This window comes from Cyprinus carpio, chromosome B19 (genome assembly GCF_018340385.1).
Source record: "Cyprinus carpio isolate SPL01 chromosome B19, ASM1834038v1, whole genome shotgun sequence".
Lineage (NCBI taxonomy): Eukaryota > Metazoa > Chordata > Actinopteri > Cypriniformes > Cyprinidae > Cyprinus > Cyprinus carpio.
The window spans coordinates 17,142,690-17,158,564 of NC_056615.1; the positions used below are offsets into that span (position 1 = coordinate 17,142,690).

Here is a 15,875-nt window from a genome sequence, read left to right on the forward strand (position 1 = left end):
AAATAATAATAAAAAAAAGGTATAGCAATTTGGTTCCTATGAATCCAAATACTGCCGTGATCTTATAGAGTAATATTCAGATTTGTATTCCGCCAGACAATGACACTGATCTAAATAAGAGAAGCACTGCCATCAAGCAGTGTTACAGTAATCCCTGAGGAGAACCAATAAAGATTAATAAATACAGAGGTCATCTGCACTGCTGAGCCCATGTGTAAACACTCTCAGCAGAAATCCCTTCAGTTCCCATTTTACAGTCCCTGCAAGAGATTCCAGACACACATTTATTCATGATTATATTCATATATAATGATTGCTTTAAACACACTGAGTTAATTAGATCAAAGGATGGACGGACAGACAGACAGATAAAATGGATGGATGGATGGAACAAACGAATGATAAATAGAACGAACGAACGATACAACAAACAATAGAACGAATGAATGACAGACAGACAGACAGACAGATAGATAGAACAAAGGCAAATAGATGAATAAATGGATGGATGGCTGTATAAACAGATAAAAAAAGAAAAGAAGACCAGAATATTTAGGCCACAATGTTTATTCAGTAGTGTTGTTTTAACTTATAGGTACAATACTGTCTGCTTTTTGTACAACTAAAAAAAGTTACCATTTCAGTCTGCTGTGCTAACACAATACCGATCACTCTAGCTATTCTGGCGTACACATCGCGTCTAAATGACAGACATTTGCACGTTTCCAAATGGTAGGCACTTTTAAGGCAAGGTTTAAAACATTTGTGAATATACATTTATATATAATTCTATATAGATTTTTCCCATACATGAATAACTAATTGGATGCAAAGGTCAGATGTCTACTCAAAAACAAAAACTAACAAACTAACAGCTAACAATGAAAATTCAAATGTGGCCAAAGGAATAAACAGCAATGTGAAAATCAAATGAGTCTTTGGATTTGCCTATGTTTTCTCAGTACCTTGCTTCCTTCAGCTCCAGCTTAGATTAGGTAAGGGTCAGTACAGTCACTTTGGGGTGTTGGTCACAGTTGGGTACATAAACAGGGCAAGGAAGGAAAGATACACAGGGAGTCATGCTTCTCAAGGCAACTTCACAACCTTTATATGGATCTAGAGAGCGTGAGTTTGATCATACTGATCTGTATGGGACATTACTGGCCTCCATAATGGTTTTTGATGAGCACTGAAGAGATACATTAACAGCACTCAAACTGGGCGGCTGACCTTCAGCTTCTTCAAACAATCCCAAACTAGTGGAAACTGTTAAAAAATGAATGATTTCAATGAAAGTGATTACAAGTTGCTAGTTTGTTTGGGCCCAGTAGGAAAGCAAAGCCTCTAACAGTAAAAAAAAAATCAGGTCTACTCTCTTCATGAACTAATAGAACAGATCACTGCAGTGTGACGTGAGAATAAATGCGAGCTTTTCATCACTGAAACATCAGAACGGCGCTCTGATCAAAGGAAATGCATGTCTGGAGGTGGGCAGGCCGTGTCAGATCCCCAGTATGAGCTACCTCAAGCTCTCATCACAGAGGACAGGCTCTGGGCTCATCAGTTTGATAAATCAGCCTCTTTTCAACCATGTGAGAAGCTTCAGAGTTGCCAAGATGAGAACGGATGAAAAATGGCACTGGTTGTTTTTCTTAACCTGCAAACACTCAAGCGCAGATGTAACTCGAATCACTTTGCAAGACATGGGTCTTTTGACGTATTTTCAGTTCTAAGCACCAAAATAAAACAAACGCTGAATTGCGTGTTGTGTAATAATAAAATGAACATTGCAACCTGGAAGGAAACATTTACACTGACTCGTTAAAAGAGTTATTAGACAGAGTTCAGAAAACTACAGAAAAGCATTTTTCAACAGCCGAGAAAATGATAAATTAATGAAACACTTGTGATCAACATTAGACATGCTAGGACAAAAAAAAAAAGATGAGAAATGAAGTCAGGACTGATACAGAACAATTATATTCAATTATTCCACTTTAAAATTTTCTTTACAAATACATACTGCTACAGTTAAAAAGTAGTCAGCGACTAAAAACAGCTCCTTTGACAGAAGACAGATGCAGATATCCTCACCTTTACAGATTGTGTTTCTTTTAAGCCTTTTCAAATACACAGAAAATAATGTTTAAATACAGAGATTTGCCATAAAATGAGCAATGCTTGTTTTTTCATTAAAAAAAAAGAGGAAAGAAAAGGTCTTAATTACAATACTCTATGCAAAAGCTTTCCTTTATGATATTTATTTTTTTCCTCAATCATGTCGTATGTTTTATTCTTTTTTTTTATGCAGAACGAGTTTGTCGTAGTCACTGATATTAGACCATCACTCTGGTTGGTGAAGCTCGGTTGTACATGAGTGAGTCTATGCGTAAAACTCCTTGGTGGGAGCTTTCTGATAGGCCGCTCCAGACGGCTTCCTCTCCCCGAGGTCGTAGCTGCCTTCGTCCTTCTTTCTCATGCGGTACACCAGAAGGAGGATGAGGAAGATGGCAAAGAGGAAGCCGATAACTCCACCCGCAATGACAGCTGGAACAGAGGTTTAAGAAGGCCTAATGAGTCAGTTTGTTTCAATTAAGATAAGCAGACATAGCTGAGTTGCTGCTTTCTCACGGTACATGTGAAATCTCATTCCTGTCCGACTACGTGACTAAAGTGCCATCTGGGAGTCTGTGGCTCATACAAAGCAGACTCAGATTAGGTCCAGTAATCAAATAATTAAATAAGGAACCCCTCAACACTGCTGGAGGGTCAAGAGATTGAGCAAGAGGAAGTGTGGAGGAAGACAGGAAGACATTTTTTCTTCTCATTGTGATTCTGTCTTTATTTGACAGGATATTAAAGCTGAGTGTGCTTAACTTAAGAATTTGACCTTTGAACATTGAAAAATTGATCTGTTATTTTGACAGAGTTGTATGGTAACATGCTCTTTATGTTTTGTGCATCCCTCCTAAGACAAAAGATAAAGTGGGCGCTCTAGTTGAAATGTGTAGTAAACTTTTGTAACTCCCAGTGAGGGCTGCAAATCAAGTTTATGAAAGTGCACACCGCAGCACCATGAATTATAAGCAGGAATTAATTATAAGCAAGAATTTCAAATTTAGTAGCAAAATTATTATAAAAACATTTATGTACACTACCATTTAAAACGTTGGTGTCAGTAAGATTATAATTAAAATTTTTATCACTACTAGTATTTTTTTTTTCAGCAAGGATGCATTAAATTGACACTTTTACATTGTTACAAAAAAAAAACTACAAAAAAAAATCAAGTTGAACATTCAATTCATCAAAGAATGCATTGCGGTTTCTGAAAATATATTAAGCAACACAACTGATTTCAATGTTGATAATAATAAAAAAATGTTTTTGAGCATAAAAAATTCATATTAGAATGGTTTCTGAAGGATCATGTGACACTGTAGACTAGAGAAATGGCTTTTGAAAATTCATCACCTCAAAAAATAAATGATATTTATTATTTTTGAAATTATAGTTATAAATATATTGTTATGTAAACTGTAATATAGTTTACAATATTTTACTGTATTTCTGATCAAACAAATTATGGCATCTTCTAAAAATACTTGATAGCATCTATTTATAAATTATGATTTACAGACCTGCCAAAACCTCTGTCCTCTGGAAGAGATTTTCCGACTGGACATCCAGAGGTGATCGAGGGAGGCTGGTGGTGCTTGTGACTGGGTTTCTACGTAAGTCTTCTGTGGTAGGAACTGGGTCCTAAAGAGAGTGAAGAAGAGGATGTGTTACTCTCAATTTGGAATGATGTATGACTTTATGACAGCAGTGGGCTCTTTGCTGGCTGCATGACCGTATATTAATGTCATCTACACTCATAGATCCACTTGTGACCAAGAGACCCCATTTACACCTGCTTTCAGTTTCAGGCGATCAGATACATGGGACCTTCTACGCCCCTATTACTATCACTTGTGATCAGATCCCCTGAGATGGGTGATAATAGCACCTTACAGCTGGTACCCACCTGTATCCTGACTCGTTTCTTTGTGTCTTTGGGGACATCGCCTGACGTAGATGTCTCCACTTTCGGTGTGAAGTCTTTGGTGGAGTCCTGTGTTGGCTCTGCTTTAGGCACGATGAATAATGTTTTTGATGTGACACTTTCCTCAATAACTTCACCTCCAGTTCCTGAAAGACAAACACAATCTGTGCTTCAACTGCAATATCCAACATGAAGGGATCAGATTGCGCACCTTGAATCGATGAGGCATTTCTCACCTGATCCTGATCCAGAAGTGAAGTCGTCGTCATCTTCAGGGTAGCCTCCTGACCCGGCCTCCTCCAGGTATAAGTCATCGGTCAAGGAGGTGGATTTGGCTGCAGAGACTGCTATCTGCAGAGGTAAAAGTAAAAAGAAGTCATAAAAATGGAGATTAAGACAGAAAGGAGTGTTTTCGTCTTTCATTGTCTGTGTCTTATTGCTCAAACCCCTCGACTCAAAGGACCAGAGGCTATGAAATCGATTTTTTTCAGTAATGTGTTCAGTTTGAAACTAGTAAACTGCCCATCTTGCCACACGATGAATGAGTATTCCCTGTCTCCCCTGCTTACTGCTGAAATCTGAAAGTCAATATTTTCTGCCTTAACACGTATTATACACAGCCTAACCTTCTCATCAAAGACTCGACGCAGACACAAACCCAGCAGCTACAAGAAATATTTGCTCCACAACTGAGCATTCAGAATGAACTGCAGACTCAGCTGTTTCTGTAGAGCCACATTATGACATTTTAAAGCACTGCAGAAACTTTCCAACAACAACATTCACACTCACAAGACCACATCCACAACACACAAAAAAGAAAAAATACAAAAAATATTTTTGAGTATTAAATAACAACAAAAAACAACAACTGTTCGTGCATAAGCGTTTATTTAAATTATGTAATTGTCATTCTTTTCAATACAAATACTCCCACTTTCTATGCCAATTAGGTTTATTATACATTGTTCCCCATTCACAAAACTCACTCATTTGCCATTAACTCTGCACTACTGAACAGGATTTTATTAAGAGTGGCATTTGTGTGCATATTCTAGCAATCATGGCAGCAGTTATTCATCAAATGATGAGCAAATAATGGAGTAGAATACTGTAATCGCGTATACTTCCAGATATGCGGTGTAATGACGTTTAAAGAGTATATTAAGGTGTCTGCTTCACAGTTATGGAGAGAGATAGTCCCAAGTATGCCAGATCATGGTAGAAGTTTTGATGCCACAAACCCCCTAAACCTGAAGTGAAACATTAAAATATGTAATGTAATAAAATGAAAAATACCTGAAAATTAGTTTCTTTATTAAGTTGCTAATTTTTCTAGCCTCCATAAGAGTACTATAAGATTTATAAACTGGGGGAGAAAAATAAAACTATAAAAAATAATTGTAAAAAAAAAAAATTACTAAATAGAAATATATTACCTGAAAATTACATTAAGTTGATCGTTTTTCTACCCAACACCTTACAATTCTTTTAAGAATAAGATTCAGAAAATTAAGGAGACACATAAAACTTTAAAAATAACTGTGATCAAAAATAAAATAAAATAAAATAAAAACAGTCCGAAACACCCTGATCTGAGGGAAATTATGCTGTGCTGGATTTTGCAGAGATTTTTGGCTGTTTACGCAGTTGTGTCCAAGAATGCCCAACTGGAATACTTAGTTGGACAGTTGACATTGTGCAGTTTAAAATTCTAGAACCCATGACCAATCACAATAAATGAATAAACAACAACAACAGCAACATACTGTATTTAAATATCTGTGCCAAATTTGAATAACACTGTTCCAGTGTAGCACAGATTAGGATACACTTTCAAGTGATGATATAATCCGAATGAATGTGTGTTAACTATCTGTAGAGGTTCTTGTGGCAGTGCTAATCATGTTCCTTTGTGTTTTTTGGTCTTTGTGGAGTGGTTTACCAGCCCCATGGCAACCAGCATTGAGCGTCATTCCAACCCTGCCTGTGACCATCTCTCCATACTGATGCATCCTAGAAAAGGGCCCATAATGTGGTCACCATAAATCTCACTACAGGGCCAGGAATAAGGCACAGAGAGTCTGTGGCACATATTGGTATCTTTGTTTTAAGTGCTATCCCTCTTCTCAGCCAAAGTGAAATAACGTGTGTATAGTTTTTTCTTTTTTCACAGAAGAACAGACTGAGAAAACTGTTTTCCTACAGAAAACTTTTTCGGGGAAATTTGTTGTTAATGAATGTATATAAAACTTAATTTTGTGTATTCACGTTTGTGAGACCTAGTATCTTCTTTTATAAAAAAATAAATAAATAAAAGCCTAGGCCGTCTCTCACAAAGAGGTAGAGCTGTACAGAGGATGGTGAATGGACGCAATGATAAAACAGAACAATAACCAGCTCATTCAAGAGCAGCAGTGACTTCCCTCAGAAAAGCATTCAAACCAAAGTCCTGATCAAAGGAGAAATTTGTTCAAAGCAACTTTATCTTAACCTTTCTAACCCAGCACTGCTATTCTCTCAGTAGACAATTCACTTGGCCAGCCCACACGACACTGCTGTTGATCTGGTCAAATTCTTTCCCCACTGATTGAAATGCAAAGTACAAAGAGCACAATTATCTGGGCCACACACACAGGCGCATCAGCAGTGCTCGATATCTTGAGTCAATTCTTTTTGTCAATGGGATTCTAGTCAAAGTTCTGCAACGAAGTGTCTAATGTGTCTTTATGTCTGGCTACGGACAATAAACAGCCCACAGAGCTCTTAAGATCCTTTCAAAACCTTTTGAAGGAATGCATTTTACTTGAGTGCTCTTGAACGATTAGTGTTTAGTTTGAAAAAAAAAATGCACCAGATCGATAAGATAATTTTGTGCTTGAGTTGTGTATTTACATTCTGTGATCAGCATGGAAAATTGAAATGTGCAACAAACAATTAGTGATGATTGCTTAGACAAGCTCTTGAAGTCGGGGCTATTAAACTTCACACACAACTTATCCCACACCATTACTTCCAAGCACATGAATGATACCTAAAATCGTGGTTTGATGAGAAGTTTGCTATTCCTAAGTGCTATTATTTTTGCAAGTGATTCGACTAATGGTGGACCATGAATCAGGCAAAAAAAGTTGCATTTACTTACACAGAAGAAGTGACCCAAGCCATATTTGGGGACAACAATATCAGAAACTTGGAGGTGGACACTTTTGACATAGATGAATGAACAACCACCTAGAAACAAACCAGGCCACTCTAGTTACCAGCCACAACACCTTATGAAACCACAAAGCAAAACACTACAAAAACAGCAACACATTTATTTTTTCATTATTTTTGTCTTGAAAATTTGTGCAAGATATTTTATATATTGTTTAAATAATATTATTTAAAATACATATATTTCAATATATGTGTTTGTTAGGGCTGCACGATTATGACAAAAATCAGAATTGTCAATTATTCCCTTGAAATTGTAATTTTGATTATTAATTATATTATAATTATGTTTATACCATTGTTTGATGCAACTGCATGCGGTATTTTTATATGAAAATAAACAAGCTGAAAACACTCTACCTGAAAAACTTTAGTCCTTTTCTATAGTATTAAGCCTCAGATGTCAAATACGCACCGGATTGGTTTCTTCTTTATATTATAAAAAAGTAAAAATATGAATAGTATCCTAATGTTATACTAAAACTAAAATTAAAATAATGGGGAATACCCTTAAGATAACATGTAGAAAGAAAAAAAAATGCATCTTAAGCACGCAGAATAACATAAGTGGACTTTGAACCATGAATTGCCGCTTTGAATGATTACATAATTGTGGCATCCATAATTGTAATCGCGATTAGAAATTTGATTAATTGTGCAGCCCTAGTGTGTATGTATATAAATACATAGAGTAAATAAAATATAAATATGAACATACAGTATATATACTCGTAAATATACAAAGCGGTTTACTGTGTGTGTCTGTGTATGTATATATGTGTATATATATATATATATATGTGTATATATATATATATATATATATATATATATATATATATATATATATATATATATATATATATATGTGTGTATATGTGTATATATATATATATATATATATATATGTATATATGTATATATATATATATAAAAAAATGTATACATACATTTGTATACATTATATATTTGGTTGAAATAATGATACATTGTCATTCAGTGTTACATAATATTTATGTAAAAATTAATTCAACATGCTTATTCTGATGTGTACATATTAAAATATATAAAAGAATAAGGCAGCATATTAAATTTTGTGTTTTAAATAAGTAAAAGATTCTTACTGACAATTAGGCAAAACCTAGGATAGTGGCAAATTTTACAAATGTAAAATTACAACTAATTAGCATTTGGAGTGAAATGAATTAGTTATTAATTGATTCTTAAATAGATTTTTGTTGTAAATATGCCTGACAAGATTGTTACACTGAATGACATTTTAGTGGGTCTCTAAATCAGGAAAAAATAAATAAATAAATAAATTAAACAAACTGAAAAACTTTTTAATTTTTTGGGGGACAACAGCAACAATTTAAAGCAGTATTACACTCATTGTTTTTATGCTTAGATCCTTTTTCGTCTTTGACCCATATATATATATATATGAACATACAGTATATATACTAGTAAATATACATAGTGTTTACATATGTATGTATACTAGTATATAATAATAATACTAATAATTATTATTATTATTATACATTATCATATATGTGTGTATGTAGATAGATAGATAGATAGATAGATAGATAGATAGATAGATAGATAGATAGATAGATAGATTCAATTTTATTTTCCATTTTAAATTTCTAGACTCTGTTTTAATGGTTAAATTGAATTTTATTAATCAAAAAGCATGCCTATTTAATTGAAATCATGAAACTTACACAATTTAACAGCAATTTATTGAAAGTTGAACAAATTTATTACATTTTTATGGCCCTATGAAATTCTTTTTTTCTCAATCAAATTTATTATTATTTTTATATATTATATATAATAAAATATATATTATATATTACCAAATTCATTTTTTTTCCTGTTAATTTTCTGGATTCCATTTTAATGGTTTCATTAAATCTTGATAAATCAAAAACATCTCTACATAATTGATTTCAATTTGTACTGTGTATGTACATTTTTCTGGTAAATAAATTGTCTGGTAAATGCTTCCTTAAAAATAATGTTTTAATAATGTTTACTATAATTACATTAAGTAATATATTTCTGTCACAGTTTCTTCAAGTTAAACCAAACTTTTATTTTAACGGGTTGCTGTGAAGACCTTAAAGTTTCAGTTTGCATATGATATGAATGTACTGTAGTTTTGGATTCTGCTATTCCATCCATGTTTTATATGAACATATATAGTATTCATATATACATATACATACATACATATATACATACACCCACACAAATTTAAAATACAGGTACATACATTTTGTTGTTTTGAGCATCCTACCATGATTGCTACGTGTTAAGAAAAAACAGAATGCAAGAATGATTGGGGCCATATGAACTGGCCTGATTACACAGGATGTCCTTAAGACTGATTAGTCGACTAGCCGTTTGTCCCTAATATGTATTTTTGCACATCCCTACCTGACACACATTTCTCATCTGTGACTTTGTCCTGCTGGGGAAATGTTGTCATGTACCAAGTGCAAATAAGTTCATCAGTGAGGACACTGACTGAGGGGCAGTAACGAGCACTAGACAGTGGCCTAGTCAGGCAGGGAATCAGCAGTAATGAAGGGGCCAGCAGTTTGTGGCCCCCGTTATGAAACAGTCACAGCATTTACTTTTGTCAGTCTCTAATGAACAGGCAACCAGCAGGAGGCTGCTCTGTTTCCATAGTGAGGCTGGGTGTGAAAGACAGAGACGGAGAAATCAGGGAGGGACGAGCGAGAGGACAGTGACGATAAATGAAATAAAAAAAGAGTGATGGTGGGAGGGAATGGGGACATAGGGGAGCGAGATTACTGCTGCTAAGGACAATCTGCTGCCTTCAGGTTACCATCGCTAAAAGCCTGTCAAACTGCACATCTATGCCTAGCAACCTCTGAAAGGCAAGTTCCCACTGCCTGACATATGCTTTAAGCCATGTCATTGTTAAAGCAGGCAGGGGAGAAGGACAAACGTGGCAGAGCTTTATTTGGTCCGGCTGTCCCCCACTGCATGTTAGCAGAATTTGCAATTCTTAAGAACTGAGGATGATGCATACATCTCAAAAGGAGTGTCAGGCTTGTGTGTGCATGCATTCAGATACTACGCAGGCAGATACTCTGGTTTACACTGATACCTTATGCTAAAACAATATTTTGGACTCTATTTTGTTACTTTTAAACCCTCAAATGTGATGGAGCCTGTTAGTTTATCTGTTTAAAAAAAAAACTGTGAAGGTATAGATCTACACCACAATCAATACTGAAGTCTAGTGCAGCACCCCGGTCCAGCAGTCAAGGTGCGTTTATAAGGAAGTTTGAGGATTAATCACGACTGGTTGGCAACGGCTCTCATGTCACGGCCCAAAGAGAGTACAAGTAAAGAAGCGATGTCTGTAATGGAGATTAGAGAGGTTTATTTTGACCGCTTGAATACTTGAGAGATAAATCACCCAACACTTTCTTTGTTAAAGTTTCACTTATGGTACAGTTTAATTATTTTGTTTAAAACATAGACTACCTTTCAAACATTTGGGTTCGGTAAGATTTTTACAATGTTTCTGAAAGTCACTTTTGCTCACCAAGGCTGCACTTATTTGATTACAAACACAGAAAATAACTGTAATATTGTGAAACACTAACAATTTAAAATAAAGGTTTACTTAGTATGTTTAAATTTAATTTATTCCTGTGATGTCAAAGCTGAATTTTCAACAATAAATAATTCATGAATAATAATAACATAATTCTCCAAAAATAAAATAAATAATCTAATAAGATGCTCACGAAATATTTGTTATTATTATCAATATTGAAAACAGCAGTGAATAAAAGTATTAATTTCTTTAAAAGATAGATAAATAAATATCATACTGACCCTACATTTCTGAAGGTTAGCAATTTAGTAACAATTATGCTTTCAAAAAAAAAAAAAATACCAATTCGCCAATGTAGTAAGCAAAAATAAATGTAGTCAATGTTTATTTTCAGAAAACAAGTCAGAATTTAGGCTACTTCATTATACAGTTTAATAAAACTAAAATAAACAAATAAAATTTCACATTTTACCAAAAAATATTTGTATACTTTTTTTTTTTTAACCAAATTTTTATCAAATAAAAACTTTTATAAATTTTATCAGTTCAATTCAAATCTAACTTGTTTTCAGAGAATATATTTTTTGGAAAAAACAAGACAGACACACTATTTTTGGCAGTGTAACAACAAACAGGCCACAGTGTTTCTGATCTATCAACTCAAAGGGCATATTGTATGTGCCTTGCATACAGAGAAGTACACAGTGTAAAGTTCCCAAATTCAACTGGTGTTCCAATGCAAACTAAACAAACCACAATGTACCATCCAAAAAGTCACCAATCATTGACCAATTATTAGGCTGAATAAAAAATGCTTTACAAAATGTAACACATTTTTGTGTTTTCATGATCATTGCGGTCACTTCCAATTACTTGTGCTAATCCCTAATGGAGAGTCAACAATCAAACGTACTGAATGTAAAGGATTTGGCAACAATGGTACACTGTTGTATCTACGAAGTCACCAGCAACACATCAGCCACACATTAGAGATATTTGAAGCTGTGTCAACACAAATACAGACCTGGAAGTTACAGATATGGCTAATTAAACCGTCAAAGGGACTTTTCATGCAGCGATTTACTCAGGAAATGCTGCACTGTGGAAGAACATAAAAGCAGAAGGGGTATTATCTCTGTCCTTCTAGGCCTGATGTTTCATTGCCTTCCTAAGGTTCATAATCAGGAACTAATTAACAGGAAAATGAGCAGAGGGGAGCTTCTCTACGAAGTGGACACCAATCAAAGTTAAGCCCAAACCCAAGCGGGCCTGGAACATGTCCAGGAGGAACATTTGTGAGGTGACATCATTCACGGGCCACGAGGAGACTGATCTACAAACCAGAATCTCCTCATCGGTCCTGTGAGATGCAGAAGGCCTTTCCTTTTTCTCCACGGGGAGGGTTAAGAAATGCTTTGAAGCTGACTTTGACTGATCAAGGGATAGGAGCTACATAAATTTCTAGAAGTTTTAGGGAAGTGCTCATTGAACTCTAATCCTCAGTCTAACAGCACACAATGAAGAATCAACCGTAGACCTCCAACATATAAGCCTCCACAGCTCTGTGCACCAGAGGTGACTGTATTAATCAAAAAGAAAGCTCACAAAGAACCTCTCCGCGGATTCATTCCAGGCTCTTCATTTCACACAAAGAAAGCCTCTACGGTGAAGTTTGTAGTCCTTCATGCAATATTTCAAGGCCTGTCTTCATGCAGAATCCAAAAAATAAAGTATTTTTTAAAAAACAAATAGAAAACGGAGACAGCTGCCGCTGAGAAAGCTGAAAAAGAGCCCATTTATCACCAACGAATCTGGGATGCAGAGGGTAAATGTAAACAGGGGAACTGAAGTTCTCAGCAGGTGGAGTGTCTTTGGTCTACACTGGCAGTCATTTGTCCGCAACTCGCACTCTCTTACAAAAAACCCCCCAAAAAAATCATGTTCAGCAGAAAAGAGAGCACACTCCCACAAAACATAAATATGCTCTCAGATTCCAAAACAAACGGCTGTCTGACATACACAGGCCGGCGCCACATTCCTGGGCTAGTGCCCCATGTAAGGATACCAAGGGTCTCCTTGCTGTAGCTGCAGGGGCAACAACTTTTGCAACAACAGAGAAAGCACTCCACCAGACCTTATGCAAAACATAAAGGTCTAAAAGGATTTCTATGAAAAAAGTACTTTAAAGTGCACCAAAAAGATCAAACCAATGTTATTCATCAAATATAGTCATATAGCCTAAATAGCAGTAATTTTAGGCAGGTAGCAAAAGCTTTCATGTGCAAGCTTATGTATGGCTTCTTGGCCACCTTCTCTGCTGTAACCTGGCCTTCCACCTCATAAAGGACCAGGCAGCCAGTTACAGCCAGGCCAGATAGATGCCGGCCCCTGAAACTGACCAGGGCCATAAATACCCGATCCCAAACCTGTGGCAGGGGAAATATGTAAAGGCATTCTGATAATATTTGACAGCATTCTGCTACCGCTTCACATTGAAGACTGCATGATTGCTGCATGAAAGCTTGTGCATTTAAAGCTTTTGCATTCTATGTCAAGAACATAGTGTGTAAACTTATAAATAACATATAAATTAAATATAACATTGTAACTTGAAATTTGTTATCATAACTTGAATGATCTCAGCTATGCAAATAAAAAATAAATAAATAGTATTTTCCTCCAGACACATCATACTGCAACTATGACTTCCCGTATGGCTCCCTTGAGAGGATGAATAACAAATTCATGGTTTCCAGGCCAAACAGAAACAACTGACATTCTGCCTGGAGGTGTAAATGCTTAAGAATATTATCTGAACTATAATAACGCACAATACAACTTCAAGATCGACAATTTTCACCCCAAGGTCAAAAGCAAATATCCATATCACCTTTGTTCAATGACGTCCAGTTTGCCAGTAGATTTAAGAAATACTAATTTCATGGGACCCTCCTAATAATTAACTCTTAAACTGTATTTTAAAGGATTTCTAATCCGAGATTTTAGTCATGGTTTTGCTCTCATCTCCAAGGCTTCTTATGACTCCACAGTGGATGGCGCCTGCCCGGTGATTCCTCGACCCAGTTAAACTGCTTTTGATACTCACTAGAAACCCAAGAATTTTTTTGTGAGCCATGAAATGCTATATGCTGGGAAATAGGCTTCACCCTCCCAGTCATGTTTTGAATAAAGATTAGCAGTTACAGTCAAAGAAGATAAAGTTATGGATTTGTAGCTGCGCAGCAGTTCTGTCCCCTCTGGTTAAAGAAAAAATGGGACAAGTGTGTCAACCTTGCAGGGATTTGATTTCACATTTGATTTTATAAAACACCTCTCATGCATCTGCAATTCTTCCTACTATGAGGGAAGAATACAAATCAAGTTTAAGTGACTGATGGGGGGGAAAAAGATATTAAATCACCTCATGCCTCCAGGGGAAAACCTCAACACAACTTCAAGACAGCATTACTTTTTATGAGGTTTCATGTGCAAAAAAAATAAAAATAAAATAAATGGACTGTATTCAAAATAAGCATTAATTTAAAAAGGGCTTTCCAGCATATAATTAGACCACATAATTAACATTTTTCATGTTGCTTATTTTATATTTGCTGAACAAGAAATCTGTACTTGGCCAAGACTTTTTTGTTTTGTTTTACATAAAAAAAAAATCAAATAGGCTAAAATAAAAAGCAATAATAATCAAGACATGCCATTTAGTAAGACAGTCTTAATGAACAGCACTAGTTGATCCTACAGAGAGAACTTTGCACACGTTTACCCAAGGAGAAAAATCATTGATTCAGGAACATAAAATACACACTGAGCAAGATGAGCAAGTAAATCAGCAGTAAATCATTAGGAGATTCAAAGATTTTTTTCTTAGAGATAAAAAAAACAAACAAAGGCATCAACTCCTTAAGACATTGGGGTGGGGTGGGGGGGGTTGTCTATCCACTTCTCTCTGTCCTTAAGCATTCTCAGACATGTTAAACTCTCACCTTTACTTCCATTTCACATAATTGATTTACCTTTCATATAAACCATTATATTATACCTAGGTAGTGTATTTTACTGGTACTTTAAGGCCATATATGAAAGGTTTAGAGAAACTACAAATGTATTCAAGACTACAATGCTATTTGATAGCGTGAAATAAATATGAACACAATAGCAGTCATTTCTTTCATAATTGATAAGGGCACTTGTGTTTTCGATGTGCTTTTAAAGCGCTTTAAAAATACGTGTTTTAATTATGTCCCTTATTTAAACCAGAGTAAGTCAAGAAAATTGGTTCTTTAAAAGGGACTGTTCAGTTAAACAGTTTAAAACAATGCTGAATTTATACAATCACTTATAAATAATTCATAAATATATAGAACACTTTAATAAAAATATGCTTGTAAATATTATGTCATGTAATCAAAGTTATACAAATGATACAATTCCATTATTCTTTCTTATATAACTTACTTGTTACTAAATTAATTTATAAAAATATGATGGCTCTTTGATTGAAACAATGGTTTCAATGATTACAAAAGCCATTTCAGATCAAATATAAATCTACTGAGATACATATTGAATATCATAAAAAGGCTGAAACATATTGTTATTTACTTTACAAAGGCCTGTAATTGACCACAATTATAATAAAAAAAAAATCCCACAAAAATCTAAAAATAAATATAATAGGCTTTTTGAACCGATTATGTGGTGAAACAAATAACCAATAATGCAATTAGCATGGGCAGAGCAGAAAAGATTTGTTTTGAACAGATTGCTCAACAACTTCCAATCAAATTTCTTGTAGCTATGTTATACGTGATCTTTTCTGTAAACCACTTAGGCAAAGGTTTACTAAAAACATTTGTCTAAATATATATTCTGTGCTTTTTCTAGGTGGGTTTTCAGAACATTGACCCCAATGTGACAAAGTGCATGCTTCCATCTTTGCTGCACTCTTACCTGAACCGCTCTTTAAGGTGTTTTAACAACTCAGGT

At 35.0% G+C, this 15,875-nt stretch overlaps 1 protein-coding gene across 1 annotated transcript in view; it reads right to left on the reverse strand.

The window, feature by feature from the left end:
• Positions 1–551: 551 nt before the first annotated feature.
• Positions 552–15,875, reverse strand: part of LOC109068141 (syndecan-2-like) — a 29,887-nt gene continuing 14,563 nt past the window's right edge. The window contains exons 2-5 of the mRNA XM_019084999.2: positions 4,282–4,396; positions 4,028–4,191; positions 3,642–3,762; positions 552–2,547 (exon numbers count right to left, since the gene is read on the reverse strand). Coding sequence (XP_018940544.1) covers positions 2,384–2,547; positions 3,642–3,762; positions 4,028–4,191; positions 4,282–4,396 — 564 coding nt within the window. The 3' untranslated portion in view covers positions 552–2,383. The remainder of the gene's footprint in view (positions 2,548–3,641; positions 3,763–4,027; positions 4,192–4,281; positions 4,397–15,875) is intronic.